General features: G+C 41.2%; 1 protein-coding gene across 2 annotated transcripts in view; it reads right to left on the reverse strand.

Moving 5' to 3' along the window:
* Nucleotides 1-15,712, reverse strand: part of UXS1 (UDP-glucuronate decarboxylase 1) — a gene marked incomplete at its 5' end in the record, with an annotated part of 67,297 nt that extends 51,585 nt beyond the window's left edge. For both annotated transcript variants that reach the window (XM_080360854.1, XM_080360853.1), the window contains 2 exons: nt 2,095-2,122; nt 15,616-15,712. In XM_080360854.1, coding sequence (XP_080216980.1) covers nt 2,095-2,122; nt 15,616-15,712 — 125 coding nt within the window. The remainder of the gene's footprint in view (nt 1-2,094; nt 2,123-15,615) is intronic.
* Nucleotides 15,713-20,941: the final 5,229 nt, after the last annotated feature.

The following is a 20,941-nucleotide window of genomic DNA, read 5'->3' on the forward strand; positions in this document are numbered from 1 at the left end:
AATCTGAGAGGTGTCATTTAGCATCTAATTGTGTAAAGCATCTCAGTTAGTTGTGTTTGTTCTTTCAGTACACTTCTACACGTTTAGAATATGTATTTTTAAATTTTACCTCCTGCATCTAGTCTAAACGATTTTGCTTAAGTTTGCATAATTTCTTTTTTCACTTAAACTTTCTGAAAGGGGAATTATTTATCTTACAGTAGTAAGTTTTTGCATACTAGAGGATTCATGAGTAGCCAACATAAAATCGAGTTCTTTCAAATAAAACAGAGCTCCTTTACTTGGGACCTGAAGTCATTACACCTAGGGAAACAGAAGATCCTTTATTAAGCAGATGTACATATACCACACTGTTAGAGCAATGGTTCCCTTCATATCCCTCTGTAAAACTTGTACTAAAGAGTCAGTTTAGTCTATTACTGAGGAAAAAAATCTTATTGACCAGATCTGTTTTGTTGGAGCAGTAAACAGTGCAGTAAATTCCTACAGGAAGACACACAACCCGAACAATTTTTTCAAAACAAATTGTAATTTATTGTAACAGTGGCAAATAAAAACCCTCTAGTTAACACAGTATGAATTAACTATAAGGAAGCAATATTGAAAAATTCACACGAATTACTTAAGTGTTTCCCAAATAATGGAAATTTACAAAAAGCTGTGTGAAAAATCTTTGAAATGCATAGCCTTTCCTCTCTACTAAACAAGCAAGGAAAATCAGGAAAACCTCTCAGAATATTAAAACATCCCCTCAAAAAAGGTTCCTCTAATTGTATATTTACAAATCCTGGAACTTAAGGACTGGTATTCTGCAGTTTAGTTTTTAATGAGTTCTTCCTCCTAACAAAGACAACCTTATTGGTTGAGGACAAACATCAGACCTTCATAAAGTCTCCCCTCTTGATAGCTCTGTAATGGGCACTTCAAGTAAGTCAGATGCAGCTGATCACAATTTTTAAGGATGGCTTATCAGTGAACAAATACACTGGATCCCATGCCTGCTTGCCCTCCTCAAACCGTTCTCTGAGGTTCTTGTGCTTCCTTTTGAAATGCTCAGCTGCTCATGTGACAGCTGGCACAGTTTGCTGGTCATGGTAACATGGTCATCTAAATATCTTCATCTGGAAGCTGCAGCAGCTCAGCAGCTGTTTGCCTGACAGCTCAACACTCTTTGTAGCAAGAGTGGGAAACTCCAGGAGAAGTGGACAGCTTGGGGCAGGAACAGATCCCAGGGTCAGCTGTCCTGGGTGAATCAAGTCCACAGAAAATTCATTATTTATCTTACTATGCCTGAAACTTTCTTTACTCTGTGCTCCTAAGAACGGTAACAGTACCAAAACCCTTGACTAACAAAAGAACATGGCAAAATATTTCGTCTTCTGTGCACAAAGACTTTGTTGTAGGAACACACTGTCCCCAGATTCTCTTCCCTCTCTTTTTCAGTTGTGTCTTCCTGGTGAATTTTCCCAGTGGACAAACACACATATGCAAGCAGGAATGCTGTGAAAATCTGCATGTTTTGCATGTGGATAGTACGCCTTCCTATTTCTAAGGGCCAAAATTCTAGGACAACGTAGGATTTTTTTGCTTTTCAGTAGTTGAACCATCAGATTCTCTCCCAGTTAACAGTGGAGGAGGAAAAATCCCTCAAATCCACATTTCTAGTTTTAGGTACAGAAACATAATTATGGCAAGCCAGGATCTGCTGCTCTTCAATATTTAAGCCTGTATTGCCAGTGAGATATAGTCAGGTCTGTGCTGAAGAGAAACAGAATCCAAGCCTATGTGTCCAGCTATGCCAACTAACTAGTCTGAAAAAAACCAAAATCAGAATATGAACTTGTGTAAAGAAAGGCAGATGCTGAAGTGTGACTAAGATCCTGGGCGAGATTTGCAGCAGACATACAACCTTTTCTGAGACTGAACACCTTGTGCGTAAAAAATGGTATCAGCTGCTTAGCAACCATCCAAACAACACAGTGAGCTGCTATTCTGTTTTCTACCTACTTTATATACAGTGATACATGCTGATGGGAAAGGTAAGTTAATTTTATTTCAGATAAGGATATTCTATACAAAAATTATATACATTACCTCATATTGACGAAATTTCCCCATACAGCTGGAAAATAAGAAGAGAGAGTGTCATATAATAGTACATGAGGTCATTTTTTCTATTATCATCAGAAGGAATTTAAAACAATATTAAGTACGTTAATCATCACAAATTATTTAAATAAGTTACATACATGATATATATACACACATACCAAGTGACTAGAACAGAGTTTAAGAATATGAGAGGAATTCTGATGAAATTACATGAAACTATAAAAAAAGTCAGAAAATACAGTAATTCAATAAAAAAGGACTGGACTATTCCAGTCCACATCTGGAATTATCTGATGACTAAATCAGCAGATATGCTTATCTGTCATTAGCCCCACATGATATCACATAAACAAAACATACAAGAATTCTCTGTACTATAATTTGTCACTGCACCCAAATTAAACAAAACAGAGCTCTGGACTTGTTTATTAAGGATATTGAAAAAAATGGCAAGAGCAAGAAAGGAATCCTGTAGACCTGAACCACACAAATTGGAAACTGCAGACAGACAAGAGTAAAAAGACTGGCCATTGCAGGCGATAGCTGCATCAGTCCAAAGAGGAGCCAAAAGAGTCCTGCATTAAAGGTAGCCAAGTGCTTGTGGACACGTGTTCTCTCTCTAAATATGTATAAATTGTTATGCAGACACAGAAGGTACCTAATATAACCAAATGCCTTACTAAGCAAACAAGGCTCATTGATTACACTGTTTATATGGAAAAAAAGTTTTAAGGAAGACAAACTGCAGTATAAAACAGCACAGCAAACATGTATCAGCTGTTTCTCTGTGTTCACAAAAAGATTCATCTGCTCAATTTATTTTCTATTAAAAAAACCTTTTGAAACTGTTAATTAAGTGATTACACAAAGACCATCAGAGCACTGATTTTCCTTTTAACTTTCAACTGGGACACAGAATGTAGTTTAAAGTGAAGAAAAACAAGCAGCCATAAACCAGGCTACACTACAGAGCTGACAACTTCAGATCATCAAGACAAACAAGGTTAATAGGGAACAGTTACGTAAGGGCCTCTGCAACAATAAGCACCACAGGAAATACACCCAGAATATCACCACAGAAATCATTTTGCCATTACTCTTTAAGAGACAAGGCTCAACCTAAGGATCCAAATTACACTGGATGTTCAGAAGGTTATATGCAGTGTTAACATACATGCAGAAAGCTTCTAAAGTGCCCTCAGTTTCTGTAAGCTGTGCTTTGGAGCTCAAGCAGCTAATGAAATACTTTGCCTAGATTCAGGCTCTGCACATACATTTTCATGGTTATTACTTATTGATCTCAAGCAGACAACAAGGTGCTACAGAAGCATGAAAACAAAAAAAGCTGCTACAGTCACAGGCATCTCCCTGAGAAGAGAAGAAAGGTACCCAGGAAAGGGGACCTTGAGGACATGAGCGAGGATGCAGCAATGCAGCTGCTGTTCCACCCTTCAGGGGATGGCACAGCTACTGAGCTGTGTGTAACTACCCAGTACAGCTGAGTACTTCAAACAGTAACCCAAAAGAACCCACAACAGGCTACCAAGCAAACTGTAAGAGGGCACTGTGATATCATGGCGGTATCATAAAAACTCTGTCATCTTCTGAGGAAAAGGTAAGCAAGGTTTATACCAGAACGGATATTCAGTATAATCCAACTGAATTTAAAAAACACTGGATTTTATGTTAATTAGGTAAAGTAAATTATCAGTGCAAAAAAGGGATACAGTGTTGAAGCCTAAGCTGAATTCAAGTTATTTACCCTCAGGGCTAGGATTTTAGAATTACTTTTGATAACATTAATAGAAAAACTCCATATATTTTTTTTTTTCCCAGTGAATGATGGCAATCTGGCAACTACAGGTACAGAATTGTCAAGTTATACATTACTCAGCTACACTTACAATCAGTTATTTTTCTAGACTACAGAAACCCATACAAATAATGTAACATATTGTTTATGCAGTGGCAGGAAACATCTGGCTTAGTTGGTGAAGGAGGAGTTGATGAAAAAATGAGTCGCCAGCTGCACCACAAATACCACTCCGCCAGTTTTGCCGCAGTGAAGACAGTGCAGCTACATCGCACACAGGAAACTGGCTTCCAACAGAAAACATGTTAATTGTGTGTGCTCAATATTCACAGCAGGGAAAGGGGAGCTCAGAAAGGCATTTGTGTACTTCCAGAAACACTATGATTGATATCCTGGTTCTGCAGGAGTAAGCAACCTTCCATCAAACTTCTAGGAAGAGTAATTTTGTTACACTGCAAAAAAGAATGGAATTGCAAAAGGAACCAGACAGAAAATACCATACGGACGGATTTGAAGAATCCCGAAGTCTCTTTCATACGCAGAGAGGTGCCGCAGAAACTCTCTTGATCAAAATTCCGTCACAAAGAATTCAGAATGCACAATTCTAAGGAGGATCTCTGGCATCTGTGCGTTCACATACAGCTTACATCAATGTTGAAGGAATCAGAGGTAAGGTTTCGCACTACAGTGGAACTAAGGTTTTTGTGGGTTTTTTGTTTGTTTTTCTAAATGCACATCACACAATTGTTTATATAACAGGCTGACACACCTGCAGAACCAGCAGTATGACTACAGCTTAGAGAGGATTTCCTTGACCTATCACTTCCTTGCCCTAAAGGTTATGCCAAGGCCAGTTTGACATTCAGACAGGAAATTTATTCTGAATGACAGAAACATAATAAGGCAAGTTGGCCCAAATCCACAAGCAGAACAATGTAGAATTACAAGTCTAAATCCAGGATGAAAACCCTCACAGGCACTATAAAGCCCTTTGACAGGCCCACCAAGTTCATGCACCAAAAGCTGCAGACCTGTATGGTTAAAAAAGCTTCCACACCAGCAAGGTCATGAATCAGGCACTACACAAACAGAGTTTTCAAAAGGATCAGACCTAATTTGACCAAACACTAACATAACTGAGCACCTCACAATTGAAAGAATTCCAACTCTAAAGCCAGATTTTTAAAGTAAAAATGTATTTATCTAGGATAATAGCCTTATGCGAATTCTCAAACCTCAGAGATTTAATAGTCTCACCATCCTCCCCCCGCCCCTCCCGAGTCACATACTCTGTGAAGAACTTCCTATTCATTCAACTGGAGAGCATTAATGGACAGAGTTTTCCCACCATCTCCTGAAACTCCGTGCAAGCGAAGAATTCATGATTAATTGGACTAGACAGACAGAAGCATGACTTGTAACCAAACAATTAAGATGCTCTCCTACAAGAGAGAAGAAGTAGAGGTTTTGCTTGTTCTCTCAAAAACTATTTGCGAACCTCACTCAATGATTACAGTAATAATAAATTGCCATTAGGGAAGAGATCAGAATATCCAGATTGTTCTGAGACACATGAAAGCCTGATTTAATGCCCTATAGGAGAAAGATGTAGTCCTATTTTGACTCTATCTGCTCTGGGATGTTTTCTCCCCTCTGCATCCCTTCCATAAAATAATGACAACAATTGTTTTTATCGTAGGGTTTTTGCAAGGATTAACTGCAAGTATCATGAAGATTAAAAATACATCAGGGGCATTAATCACTCCCACAGACATTACACTTTAAAATGACAGCTTCCAAAGAAGAGTGTCGTGCCTTGAATGAAGCGATAAAGTGCTGTACTTTCAGAAAAATAAGATTTGTTTCTTAAAGTCTTAATCACAGTATTGTTATTAAGGAGGTATTTACATTTTGCCAACTAAACATTAATCACTCATGGTTTTCAGAAAACACCAATCCTTTTTTTGTTGTTTGGTTTGTTGTTGTTTCTTCCTCCTCCAGCATCTGACAAATAGAGCTACATGTACTTGGCAAGCACAGTCTCATGGTAAAATCATAGATTTTTTCAAGACTTCTCAAAACTACCTTAAACAAATCAGTCAAAGCCAAGTAAAGAATGGTTTTCTTCCTACTGAATACATTTATATTCCTGGCAATTTAAAGTTTTGCTCAGTTTTCCTAGAGAAGATTGTTTCTGAAATTATGCTGCATGCAGAGCAGTATGATGACAGGGCTACTTCCAGCAAAGCAGCATTCCAAGAGCCATCCTTTGGATACCTCCTGCAGGCAAGATTGGCTTCTTAAAACAACAACAAAACAAAATACATACCACCAACAAATCGGTTAAGTCACACACAAAAAAGTACAACAGGAATCCCAAGCAATTTGTTGTTGAGCACCCACCATTAAATGGACAGTTCCCTATCTATCAGAGTCAGACTTTGGCTGCACATCATAGCAGGCAAGTTATTCGTCTAGATCCTCACAATATAGGAACAGGATGTATGTTTTCACCTGAACATCCTTTGAGTCTCTCATCTGCAATAATACTTACTGCAGAGGTTTCTATAAAACACCGATTACTACTCTGAGAACCTTGCATGCCTTAAGTAACACATCCACAACATGCTGGGGAACCAGAAAAATAACCCTATGACTACCTGAAGCTGGGAAAAAAACAGAACCTCAGAGGAAGCCTGTGCCTTTACCCTGGATGATCTGTCTTTTCTGGCTCTCTTCAAATGACATTAAAATGAAGTCACAGATTATCACAAGGCACAATGGTAATAAACACTCATAATCTGAAATAATTAGTGACCATATTAGTTTCAGCATCACATGCATTTTTGAACCGATGTTTTCAAAAGTGAGACTGTGATGCTCATAGAGATCCAACTGTACTGCAAACAAAATTGATGTAATCTCTCTTAAAATATTTTTCTTTCCCATTTTCTTTTGTTTGCATTTTCAAGACACTCAGTTAAAGAAACTTCTACACAAACTTTTGTCCAAGGAACTTAAGAATTTTCCCCTATATCACCCTCCCTACCACCTCTGCTCCTTAGAATAAAAAGAGTATGAGATAATGTTGGTTTCAAATGGATCTCACTATCAACAGAAACAGCATGCAGGAACAATACGAACTGATAAATGATTGCAACTTGAATTTCTAGATCAAAATCTTAAACTTTGAACGTCCAGAATGAACTGCTTCAGCCAAACCTCCTATTTCAGAGATACAATATCGTTCAAAATGAGAGTTTTTTCCTATTAAATCTGACTCTCCATTGTCACTCAGCAGCTTCAGTCTCCTGGTAAAAATAAGCTTTTTGTCTGCAGAGGAAAGCTTGACAAAAATGAAAAGCAGTCAAAGAGAGCTCATAAAATGTTGATTATTACAGATGCATTAGAGTCCTAATTTAATTATTTTGCAGATTTCAATTAGATATCTAATAATATAAAGGAAATTCATTTCCCACACAACATTCTCGTTGCTAAATTGGAGAGAGGTGGGTTTGATGGATGGACTATTCAATGGATAAGGAACTGGTCAGGTGGCCACATTCAAAGAGTTGCAGTCAATGGCTCAATGTCTGAAGGGTGATCAGTGACAAGTGGTGTCCCTTAGAGGTCTCTATTGCGACCAGTACTGTTCAGTATCTTTCGTAATGACATAGTGGGATCGAGTGCACCCTCAGCAAATTTGCGGATGATACCAAGCTCAGTGTGTGGCATTGAGGGAAGAGATGCCACGCAGTGGGACCCCAACAGGCTTAAGGAGTGGATAAATATGAACCTCATGAAGCTCAATAAGGCCAAGTGCGAGGTCCTACACATGGGTTGGAGCAATCATCAGTATCAGTACAGACTGGGTTATGAAAGAACTGAGAGCAGCCCTGCAGAGAAGGACTTGGGGGTACTGGTGGATGAAAGTTTGGACATGAGCTGACAATGTGCGCTTGCAGCCCAGAAAGGCAACCATATCCTGGGCTGCATCAAAATGAGTGTGGCCAGCGGGTTGAGGGAGGTGATTCTGCCCCTCTGCTCCACCCTGGTGAGACTCCACCTGGATTTCTGTGTCCAGCACTGGGACCCTCAGTACAGGAAAGACATGGACCTGCTGGACCCGGTCCAGAGGAGGCCACAAAAATGATCAGAGGGCTGGAACAGCTCTGCTGTGAGGACAGGCTGAGAGAGTTGGGGTTGCTCAGCCTGAAGAACACTCTGGGGAGACTTTACTGCAGTCCCTTCCAATCCAAACCATTCTAAGATTTGGCCAACGCATTTCAGACTGAATTTTATAGCCTATATTCTACAATAAAAACCCCTCAATTGTGTCCTATCTGTAATTCCAGTAGTTTGTTAATTTGCTTAAGAAAATTATTATCCTGACAAGAGTATGCTCCAGTATTAGTGGAGATAACAACATACAATTACTAATTATAACTTTGTATTACAGAATATCACCTTCCTGGGTGAAGTTTATGATTATGCCTTTGGGGAACGTACAATAATTTAAATATTAAAAAAAAAAATAAAAAATCTACTCCTCTGGTATGTCTATACAGATTTCTGTATGGCAAGTAGTTCTGCCTGTTTTATTTCCTGAAATGACATCGTGTTCAAGAGTAAAGTTCCTGCCCCTAATCAAAGGCAGCATATAAGAACTATAGCTTTTCCTACATGGGAAGTACCCCAGACACCAGGATACAGGGTTTTCTAAAGGGGAAGATGCTCTCTCTTCATCTTAGATAATAGCACCACTCTAGGTGCTGTCATCATCAGCTAGTCATCACCTAGCAAACAAAGGCAACATACTCACCAGGACAACACTTTTGTACCTTCTCATAAAAATGAGTTCACTTAAACTTTGGCAAATGTATATGCTCCTACAGCTGTAAGATATAACATCATGCAAATTTTCTTTCTTTACAAGAGTTAATGAAGCTTCATACTGATGGGAAGCCAAACATGAATACTTATTCTAACATTTCAGTTATCACCATCAGTTTATGACTGAACTCTGCTCTTTGTTTCCCAGATGGCAAATTTGTACTCCTTCCTATCTCACATCTTTAGCTTAACATTCTTTACCACTATTCTTCATCCACTTTTGTCTATCCATTGTATTTTGCCATAAGTAAGGTTACTAGTTACTACAAATAGAAAAAACATCCAACGTTTACAAGAAAATGGAATGCATATATCTCATCACAATTATGAAGTTCCAAACAGGATCTTCTATTTTCATCACCACATATGCTTGAGTGGGCCTAGACATCATAAAACTTCCTAGCTTTGAATTTACTAGCCTGAAACAACAAAGTGGTTTACAAATATGTTGACTGCCTACAAAAGGTTTGAGTTCCCATGGGAGACAACAGAAGGACTTTTACTGGAGTACTATGTAATAATTACATTCTGAATAGGGTCAAAATTACTCTGGCAATCTGAAGGTTAAGCAATCTAACTTGCTAACATCCCTGTATCTGTCCTCTTTTCACTTAATGATAAAAAACCTAAAAACCCTGTTTTTCCTTAAACAATAGCAGATTACGAGAAAAACTATGTAATGATATCTACCTCAAGATAAACGTGATCTACTAATTCAAATGCAGAAGATTTGTTGAGAAAAGCATTTTCTCCGTTTGCTTTAAAGAAACACAGCAGGTTAAAGAAACCAACAGAAGTGTATATGTTGCTGTTAGGGCCACGCATCTCCCTATTTCAAGTGAAGGATAGAGAAAGCAGCAGAACTATTATCTCAAAAACTGCAATACATCATATGCAGTTTTACACAAACCATGCTTTTCCTGATCTAGACAGCAGCCATGATTTCTAAAATATCTTAAAAAAAAAAAACCAACAAACAAACAAACCCAAAACAAAATGACACACACAAAAACCACCAAACAAATAAACAATGAAAAAACTCCAATTAAAAAAAAAAAGGGAGAGGGGGGAGGGTACTGTCTTATTTAAATTAGTCCTTGACCTTCCTTTTGTTTCCCAGACATGGCTGGCAGAACTGCAGGACATTTCTGAAGAAATTCAAAGAGGTGGAGAATATTCTGCACTCTCAAGGTAAGGATGACACACCAGCATGCATGCCAAATACCAGAAACTGAGCAGCCACCCAAGGTAACATGACTTAAATTAAGGTGGTAACAAGATGAGAGGTCATGACTCAAATTGGTTATTTTCTGTATTTCATTTAAAGTTTGTTGACTGCTAAGATTGTTTTCAGGAGACTCGCAGTATGCTCCAAGGGTCAGCACCGCGACCAAAACAAACTCACTTTCCCCAGTTACCTTTTAAAAAGGTAAGTTGGTGCAGTAATCCCCACCTCTCCCTCTCTAAGGTCCATAAAAGTTGAAAACTACCAGTTCCAACTAAACTCTGCTTTGGTCGACCCACCTTGCAGAAAAGAAACAACCAATATAAATTATAGGGAAAGATTTCCCCATTGCAAAAATAATATGGGGGCAGGAAGAGGAAATCTCTGAGTATTTGTCCTTGAAGAGAATGATTATAGCACCACCTCCTGCACATGCCACAGGTAAGATAAATACTAAGTGGAGATAAAATATTAAAGACAAATACTAAAGACAAATATTAAATGGAGATAACCTGGCAACTGTAAGGGTGAATTTCTCTAGAATGCCAAAGAATTGTTTTAAAACATCATGGCTAGCAAAGCAGAGTTGGAGTCTCTACTTCTGACAAACTCAACTGAAGCGTGAACAAATTGTCATAAGCTCCCTGGCTATGGCTAGTTGGAAGCCTGATGAGCAGGGAACTGGAAGCTGCTGAAGACAGTAAACTTATTTGCATAAACCTGCAGATGAAAGGCAGCTCTGCAGGACAAAGCCAGCAAGCAAATTTCTTTTGTTGTTGTTTTGATTGTTATTGTTTTTTGGTTTGGTTTGGTTGGTTGGTTGTTTTTGGTTTTGTTTTTTTTTTTTTTTTGGCGGAGAATCCATGACATGCTGACACAAAAAGCAGGCAAGCCTGGTGTCACACCAAACCATTTCCAACTCTTTCGTGGCCAGTCAATCCAGCTGTCTAGTTGTAAAATAGCTGAGGAAGGAAGACTTCTAGTATTCTCCCACAGCAGTGCTGAATAACTTTCAGACAGTCAGCCTGAAGCAATAAGACAGGACCAAACTCACAGCTACTTACTTCTCTGTCATGAAAAGTGAAAGTAAAAGGTTATACGTTACATTTTGAACACATGCAAGACAAGCAACAAGGAAGGGACTGGTAAGATTCAAACCAAAAATCTTACTCACACCTTGATATTCTGAGAAGAGCACATTCTTCGTTGCTGACAGAAGTCTGACAAAAACAAATGGCTAACCTTGTAAAACAAAGGACAACAACCATGGAAACTCAAAATGCTGGGAGAACTCAAGCCTCTACGCTGCAGGATGTACTTGCCCCACATTATTTTGACATTTTGGTTTTAAGTTGTTTTAGTAGCTGTGCTATAATTTATCTTATAAAGGTTAGGAGGTCTTAATCTTGGATCTCAGTACAGAACCCTGCTATTAATTCTTTTTTCCCTTGGAAAAGAAACAAGGCTACTGACATACTTCCTGAGAACTATCTGATCTATGACTGAGCAAAGAGAACTGTTCTACTTTACTAGAAATAGAGCTCCTACTTTATTTTTATTGAGAACATGCAACTCCCTTATTATACAAAGACATCAGTAGATTATTTACAGTAGCACCAAGATTAAAGCAAACAATGCAGATTGACAAACTCTGGTCTTTAAATCTCGGCAGCAAGATTTTAGAGTGTTATTTCCAACAACTTAAATAAGGTCTTGATTCTACAAAGATAGTCTCACTAAAGCACTGCAGTATACCTATATAAAGCTGAATAAACATTTAAAACTTCAAAGGGAATGAGTTTAAGGTGTCTATGTACTGACATACCAACCCACAAACAGGTGGGCTTAAGGAAAAAAAAATGCAACAAACAAACAAAACCTACATAACTCTCAGCCTGCACATAAATTACTAATCTTGAGATTTTTTTTAATTATTTTTTTACAATATCTATTTAATTGGTTGCTGGTTTATGATCTGTCTACATTTCTCATTACAGACAACAAAAATAGATTAAATTCACTTCACTTGTGTTAATAATCACCTCATGTGAAACCACAGCTTAAGAACAATGGCTTCGAGATGATGTAAGTGCAGCCCGTGACTGAAAGGATTCCTTTCAGTCCATCTCCACATGCCCCCTCTCTCCTTTGGTTAGCACTAGCACTGCTGCAGCATCTTGCTGGGGAGTAAATCAGAGAAAACATGAAGCAGAAGGTTTTGTCTCTTTAAAATGGTAATGAAAATTAAATATTTGAGCAAGACTTCCCATTACATGTAGCACAATATGGCCATGCAATGTTCACAGGACATAGCACTGCAAGTCAACTAAGATAATTCTGAAAAATATATACTAAAAAAAAGAAGCGTGGCTTTCTACCAGATTACAGGGATATTTTGACAGCCCACTAGCTGCACTATCTCCAGATTCATCACATGAGTGATGGGGAACAAAATCACCCCTTTCACCTAAAGCCTACAGATAACATACATTTACCTGTTACTTAACCTCTGTTCACTTCAGTTTTGCAGAAAAACAGTTGCTTAAAGTTACAACAGCTTTTAACTGCCTGCTGCATAGAAATACTCCTTTGAGGTTCTATTTTTACATATACAAGCTATGCATAACACACTTGTTTCCAAGCCAATAATAGAAACTAGATTTACAGAAATGAGACATCAAATATTAATTTAATTCAAATCCAGATGTAAAGTAAGAATACTTCTTACTCCAAGTGCCATTAGGGAAACCAGTGAAGTCCAAAAAAAAGAGTTCCAGGTATCTTTAACATAAGCCTGACTGTGCACCTCATGTCATGGTGGTAGTTCAACCAAAGTCAACAAGATACCTTAGGTGAAACACTAACTGAAGACCTGCAAAGCTCATGATGGCAACGCTGCCAACAGCACTCCCAGATGTCCACTTCACTGCAACACCTCCTCTCCTGGGCCGAAACAGCCGTCTGCATACCCACACTGTCAAATGGTTATAACCTGAAAACGAGATCCAGACCAGTTTCTTTACCTGGTGCACAGCACGGAAATGTTAAGTCCTTGTGGGTGCTGATGGGAAGTGTGGAGCAGGGAGACCTAAGCCAGACTGGCCATCACCTTGTGCTGTGAAAATGACCAAGAGAGCCACTCAATGACTCTTGAGAGCGAGATAGCTGAGAACCATTCAACCAACCTCTAATAAGCTCTTCCTTTAGTTTGCAAACTCTTGTGGAGAAGTTCTTCAGGCACATTTGTAACAAATTTGTATTCAAAGGCAGAAAACTTTTATGAAACAAGACATTTTTAGAAAAGATACTCCTCTACGCATTCTCTCAGGGTTTCACACACTGACAAAATGGCACTATCAAGAAAGTCCTATCTCCTAGTTCATAAAAAAAATAAAGTACGTGCCAAATATTTCATTCCCTGTAACGTAACGTGCTTTAAATCCGATTCCCCGTGTACTAGCACTGAATTGAAATCCATGGAAGGGAGGTGCACAGCCTGAAAACACTTAGTCATTTGGAGAGTACTTGAGAAAGAAGGAATGTAAGAAGTGCCAGCACATACACCTACACCAGCAGCTCAGTTTTCTAAGATTCTATGCTATTTTAGCCTGGCATTATCTGGCTGCAACCAGAGCACAGTGATGATTCAGTAATATTGCAAGGAGTACACTTTTAGGACAGGGGGATGGGATCACTTCCACAGAAAAGAACACAAAACATAGCCTCTCTAGAATCTATTAGACCACTAGCAGATCATACCATATCGAAGACACCAGAGCCATAACTAATGAGTCCACTGCTTTTTACCATGAGTCAAAAGATTGAAAAGCACATACTAGATTTGCAAAAAAATACTCCCGCCAGACACCAACCTATTCCGTTTTCAAGATACTTTTTGCCACAATGATCTGCAGTCCCTCTCCACCTCCATTTTTTTTCTGAAACTCAAAGAATAAGCAGAAACAAACATTAAGAAGAATTCTGTGACTTTCAGGCCAGGCAGCAAAAAAAACATATGGCAGTTTTTCCCTTCCTTAAGGCTAACTTTTACCCACAAAGCTAGGCAGCAAACACCAAGTACTGTCCATAGAATCTAATCAACAGCCAGGTCCCAATGGGCAGGTCAATTGCCACTCAATTCCAGTATTTTCACAGCAGCCTATTAACTTCATTTTCAAAATTAAGTATCACTCCTGGCAAAACATCAAACCCTTTCAAAATAAGAACAGACATTAAGCTGTCCCCGCTTCAGTACACATGGAACCTGAAATCACTTGGACAAACAAGCTGTGCTAGGAGTCAGAGATGACACATAACTTCACTGATAACAGCAGTATCTAAATTAGGTCCTGCAAATAGAGTAACATATGGCAATAAAGGGAATTCCTGTGTTGTGTTTCTGGGGTAGGAAACACCACTCCTTCTGTCAAATTACTTGAGTTGTATCTCTCCATCCTCCCAAATGCAAAGCAAGGATCCTAAATCTGATGTGCACACTCATCCCCAAAGCTAGCTCACCTCTACATGTTTTGAAGCCTCATGAGAATCACTTGTCCCTCGCTAGGCTGACAAGGCATCAAAGATCCTCATGATGTACTGTCGACATAAAATCAACTTAGGTCTAATAACAGAAAAGGCTAGCATACAGTAAAATTAATATGGAAAATGCAACAGAAAAATCTGGACAAGAAAGGCAAGAGAGCTGACAGCACAACGTTATAAATCTGAGACTCTATCTGGCTCACGCCTAAATAAATGAAGTCATAAACATCCCTGTCAGAGGTTATTCTATGATTTTCCCAAATACCTCTGTGCCTCTCTTCAGGCTCTTAAGACTCCAGCTACGTGCTGAGCTAACAAACAAACAAACCTTTATTTAGCCTCTAAAAGGACAACAGGGGATTTTACAAAACCCAAACACGAGGCCTGCCCTGGAAAACTTCCCCGCAGGCTCGGCTCACGCAGCTACCAGGTCAACACCGACAGCGTCCGCGGAAATACTTGACTCCTTCAGCCACGTCTGGCTCACACCGCTCCCCCTCAGCCCCTCGGCCCGGCCGCCTCCGCAGCCCGCACGCCCGGGGCTCGGCCCGGAGGCCGCCTGCCAGCAGAGCCCCCCAGAGCCCCTTCCCGCGGGGCACCGAGGGGAAGCCGCCCGCAGTGAGAACACCCCCTCACGGGCCGTCGAGGAGGAACGGGGCGGGCGCACCGCGCAGCCCTCACGGCGGGGCAGGGGAACACCGCCTGACAGGCGCCCCCGGCACGGCCCGCCCGGCGGCCCCGCGGGCGCCCTCCGCCACGGCCTAGCCGGCTGCCCGCCGGACTTGGGAAAGTTTCGGGGAGGCGGGGAAAGGAGGGAACCCCTCGGCCCCGTCGCCCAGAGACGCGGGGAGCCCCCTTCCCCGCCAGCGCGGGAGCTGCCGTGCTGCGGCGCCTCGCAAACGGGCAGCACAACGGGGCGCGGGAGGAGCCGCCACCCCGTCCTCCCCGCTCCGGCGGAGGGCACGGGAGCCGGGGACGCCTGGTCAGCGGGCAATGAATGGCCGGGCCAGACCCACCCCCGCTCACTTACAGGCGACATAGGCGACGAAGGCGAGCCCCATGAGCAGCTTCATCCTCCTCCGGTTGATGGCGGTCAGCAGGCGCAGCAGCGGCCCCTTGCTCACCATGCCCAGCGGCGCGGAGCGGCACGCAGCGCCAGGCGCCTGCACGGCCACGCCACCGGGCACCCGCCGCTCGAATCGGCTCAGCTACCCCCGCCCGGGCTGCCCGGGAACCGCCCGCGCAGGCGCAGCAGCGCCCGCTCTCCCTCCCTCCCCTTCTCCCGCCGCGGATGAGGCCGGAGAGCGGGCGGCCGAGGGCGGCGCATGCGCGGGCCGCTGTCTCCTGGCGGCTGCCCCCTGGCGGCTGGATCCTCTCCCCGCGCCCGGGCCGGGTGGTGGGACGGGACGCGAAGGCGTCGCTGCAGGGTCTGTCCGTCCTCCGTCCGCGACAAGCGAAGGGCTCGTGGCTGGAGGGTGCCTGCGCCCCGCAGAGCCCGCCCGCAGCCTCGCCGTGCCCCTGGGCTGGTCTGTCAGGGTGCTTCAGTATCGGTGGCCACCTGTCATCTCCCACTGTGGTGGCTGTCGCGGTTGAGACGGACAAACAACATAGACCAAGTTCTTAAGTACAAATAGCAGTCTCCATTTATTGCCAGAAGCACTTTTTTATAGTGTCTTTACCAGTCTTTTTGCTATTGGTTACAGGCTGCAATAGTAACATATCATTGGCTGATTTTGCTATCATCAATGTTACTCTTTTACTCCCTTCTTTCTCACAGGTACACCTTAATATCTTCAGGGTCAAACTCTGTTCCCATACTCTCCATCAGGGAATCCACGAACCCACCATAATCCCCCACAGGTGGTGACCTAGTGAGATGGACGGGTGGACGTGGGCGCACGCACAGACGAAACGTGTGTCAGGCTGTGTGCTTCAGTGTCTGCTATTTTGAACGTGTCGTTTGCCTCATCCCAAATGTGCTTTCCATGTCTGCCTACATCTCTTTGCTATAGTAAATAAAAAATTTGAGGATTTTTTTTTTTTTCTGTCCAAAGTAATAGTTTATGAATTTGTCTCTGTTCAGGGTAACAAGTTCACAGCTGTTTTAAAATGTTTTACATTTCTACTGCAACTTCCATCTGAAGTCCTTGACAGCTGCTGCAAACTGCAGATACATATTTGCTTGGAATGGTAGGCACCTTCTTCACGTGTCAAAACATGTTCTCCTAGCATTAAGATCCACTCACTGAATGTGAAATCTCCCTCTACAGCCCAACCTTCTCTCTGAGTAGCATGGCGTTCACACAGTTGCTAAGGGATATTCTTTCTCACACTCGTCTCCCACAGCAGACTTTGAGAACAAGTGTTCTTGAATTAAATTATGAGATTCGGTTATTTAAGTTCAGTAGAGAAAAAGAGCTTGTTTACACTGAAGAAGTAAGGACCTCCATCACACAGACACCCACACAGTTAATGTGAGTCAACTCCTCCTTATTACAAGGACTAAAGTCAGTCAAATGTGTGAGTCTAGGAAGGATAAGTGCAGTAAGATGCTGTTCAGAGTCATTAAGAATATCCTTCTGTGGCCAAGTGAGGCAAAGTGACTTTATTCAGGAAGCCCTGACAATTGAAATTTCCTAACTCCTAACCCTGTGCTTTGATTCTAAGGCCACTCCTTTCCTCTTGACTTCTGTTTCCTTTGATTTGTATTTGATATACCTTACTTGCCTGTTTATTCTGCTGCTTTTAACTATGTGGAGAAAAGGGAATAAAAACATCATTTAAAACACAATCTAGCACCAAACACAACTCCAGAGTAATCATTCAAATAGTAACAGAGTTTAATACTTGAAGTAAATTTGGCAATCAAAAAGCTATAGCTGAACAGAGCTGCATGAAAGCTATAGAATATTACAGGAGCACACTCCCTCCCTGCACCTCAAACTCCCATTGTTTTCAGTCAGGATTTTTCATAATGGTATCCATATACACAATTCTGATTCCACAAGCCTTTAGGGGCAGGCAAGGCATTCTTAACAGTTGCCCTGCCCTAAGCAAGGCTGCACAACCCGTGACTTGATCAAGCTGCCTGTGTAAGGCATCTCGCTTGGCACCACGATTACTGTTCAGGCCAATTTTGCTGCAGAAACATGTTGAGACAGACTGCAATCCGTGAAGGTGGGAAAAGGAGGGCAAGGGAGCAGGATGCTTTATGGAGCTTCATGGTGGAGGAGTCTCAAGCCCCAGGCACAACTGTGCTCTCTACAGGGCCAGCTGTTTGTTATGGATGACACCAGGGCCAACTGAGACCATGTTGCTCACCAGGTGAGCCAGAATACACCCAACTTAACTGCAGTGGGGTGAGTGTAAGTTCCTCATATCTCAACTATAAGTACAGGCATGTACCTTGTAAGTTCTACAAAGTTCTCCTGGCACATGATGGCCAACAGCAGGGACGTTTATTTCACACCGTGTGTCTTGAGGGCATTGCCCAGTCTCTTCTTGAACACTGTCAGGCTTGGGGCCAGGACATCTCCCTGGGGAGCCTGTTCCAGTGCTCCACCACTCTCTGAGTGAAGAAACTTTTCTTAATGTCCAACTTAAACCTCCCCTTCCTGACATTCCATTGGGTTCTGTCATTGGTCGCTAAAGACAAGTGTTCGGCGGCCCTCCTCCTCCTCTTGTGAAGAAGCTGTAGACCACAATGAGGCTCTTCTTAGTCTCCTCCGAGCTGAAAAAAGCAAGTGACTTTAGCCTCTTCTAATATTGACTTTCCCTCCAAACCCTTCACCAACTTTGTAGCCCTCTTCCAGACACTGTCTATTAGCTTAATATGTTTTTTTATACTGTGGCAGCCAGAACTGCACACAGTGCTCCAGGTGAAGCCAAACCAGTGCAGAGCAGAGCGGGACTCAATGATCCTTGTGGGTCCCTTCCAACTCAGGACATTCTATGATTCTATGATTCAGGCTACAGCTGGTCACATTCACAACCTTGTGACAAGGACTGGCACCAATAGCAGAGGTTCTTGTGCATAGTGGCTGCTAAGTGTGCCAACAGAAAGACTGAGGGATGATACAGTTTTGAGTGCTGACTCTTAGGGATGCTCTACACATCGGGAAGCAGGCATCCATCTGCCTTCAGGTCATTATTTTAGCCAGGCTGAGAGCATGACCTCAGCTAATGGCAATGCTCTCTGAGCTGGTTTGCAGGCAATATACCTTGTCCTCTGTACTGCAGTTTTCAGCTTCAGTTCTCAAAGTGCTTTATGAGAGCATTTTGATTTTTTTTTTTTTTTTTAATTAAACCACAACCTGTAAAACAATGGTGGGTTTTAAGAGATGTACTTTTAAAAAATTACTTTTTAATAATTAAAAATGTGAATGTGCAGGTGTATCTGTCTAAATTACCAGCATGAAGTTAGAACTCACAGCACCCCCATGATGTATGTTTCCCTGATAGCAGATCAGAACCATGCAATTACCTAGCTGTAGTTCCAGAATCAAGAAAAATTAAAACTGCCATAATTTGCACTGTTTCCACATGATGCCACATGAGAGAGGCTCTTCTGCTATGTGGAAGCATAGGGAATATCTTGTCTTTCTGTCCCAGTCATTTTTCTGCAAGAGATGACATTCCACCATATGAGTTGTGAGACTGAAGCAGACCTCAGGCACTGAGACCTGAGCAGAGAGAACTGATGTATAAGGAAATGAGTTGCAAAGCACTGAAAAAAAGTGAAAACAATTAAAAAAAACCCTCATTACCACCACACTAATATAATCTCTTGTAACTTTGGTGTCTAAGTTAGTTAATGCTGAACGTAGCCAAGAAAGGAACACAGAGTTGTATAGCTATGCATGCCCTTCCTCACTGTTCAGCTGCATCCTACAGCTGGGAGGAATTGTTCTGGTCCCTTGATCTTCCTCTAGTAAATCTACAGTTGATTCTATTGAGTAACACTCTTGTACTGCATAAGCACAACTATCCAGTCATAAAAAGCCCTAGATCATCTTGAAAAACTAATACCATTCATGTGTGTGAAAATAGTTGTGGGTTGTGGTTTTTGTTTTTTTAATACCAGAATGTGAATCTTTTTCTTTGGTGAACTCTATAGCACATTAGAGTGGGGAAGGGAACTCACACACACACAAAGTGAAAACTAGCAGCCTTTCTCTTCAGGGAAAGTTAGAAGTTTGAGGGTTTGAGTGTGTTTTTATAAGACAAAAGAGAACATGCAGTTCTGAGACCAGAGTCAAATCTCCTAATATTAAAATCTCAAATGAAAAACAAAGCTGCTAAGTTCTTCAGTTAGTTATTATATATTATTTGGATGGTGATGTCAATAAGCAGTTTCAAATATGACTGGGTCATGACTATACTACGTATTACATGAATGAAGAATTGCGACAATCCCAGACCTTGAAAACATACAAATTAAGAGACAAATTATCCAGTGAATGTGAACAAACAAACAAGTGAGTGTCAAAGCATAATATGAAAATGACTACTTAAATACGGATTTGCAGAAATTCAGTGAATCTTTTAATGATATAGGCAGCTATTTGCAAATAATAAATTGTAATATATAAGGAAATAATTGTATTTCAAACTACAGTGCAGTCCATTTATTTTGTTAACCAGTTTCAGCAGGTATCATGTGGGAGCAGTGTCAAGATTTCATTATGTAAAAGCTGAGGCTCCTTTTTACATCAAGCATATAGAAACTCAAGACACAATGCTACTCAGAAAGGTTGCTTCAGGCTCCAGACTTGAAACTGATATGCTGACTAGATTAAAAAAAAAGTCAAACAATATTTCTAAATTGACTGGTAGCATTACCTACATAAAGTACTTGTCCTTTGTGATGCATTTTTCCTCTGAGATAACTGAGTACAACCCTGTACATTTTCAAAGTTGGAAAAAGACATTAAGATGCCATATCTATTCTAGAAGTACAGAAGGCCATATGCAAGATTCTCTGGTAACTGTGTCAGAATGAAATAGCAGAGGTAGTGGGTAAATGACAGATTATAAAAACTTGTGAGCAGTTAAAACCACTGTTCCTCAAACATTTTTTACCATCCATCAAAGAAGTTAGTTTATAGTTTAAATAGCAGAAATAGTGGGTAAATGACAGATTATAAAAACTTGTGAGCAGTTAAAGCCACTGTTCCTCAAACTTTTTTTACTATCCATCAAAGTAGCTAGTTTATTAGGCTAGGTCAGCAAGTAAATTATTCTTTCACTTCTGTTTTACATTTCATAATTTGCCCAAACCCTTTGGAGGTTTCAACTGGCATCATTCTGCCCTAGAGCACTCAGAAAGTAGTGACTTTGAACGGATCTACTTTGTG

This window comes from Nesoenas mayeri (genome assembly GCF_963082525.1).
Source record: "Nesoenas mayeri genome assembly, chromosome: 1".
Lineage (NCBI taxonomy): Eukaryota > Metazoa > Chordata > Aves > Columbiformes > Columbidae > Nesoenas > Nesoenas mayeri.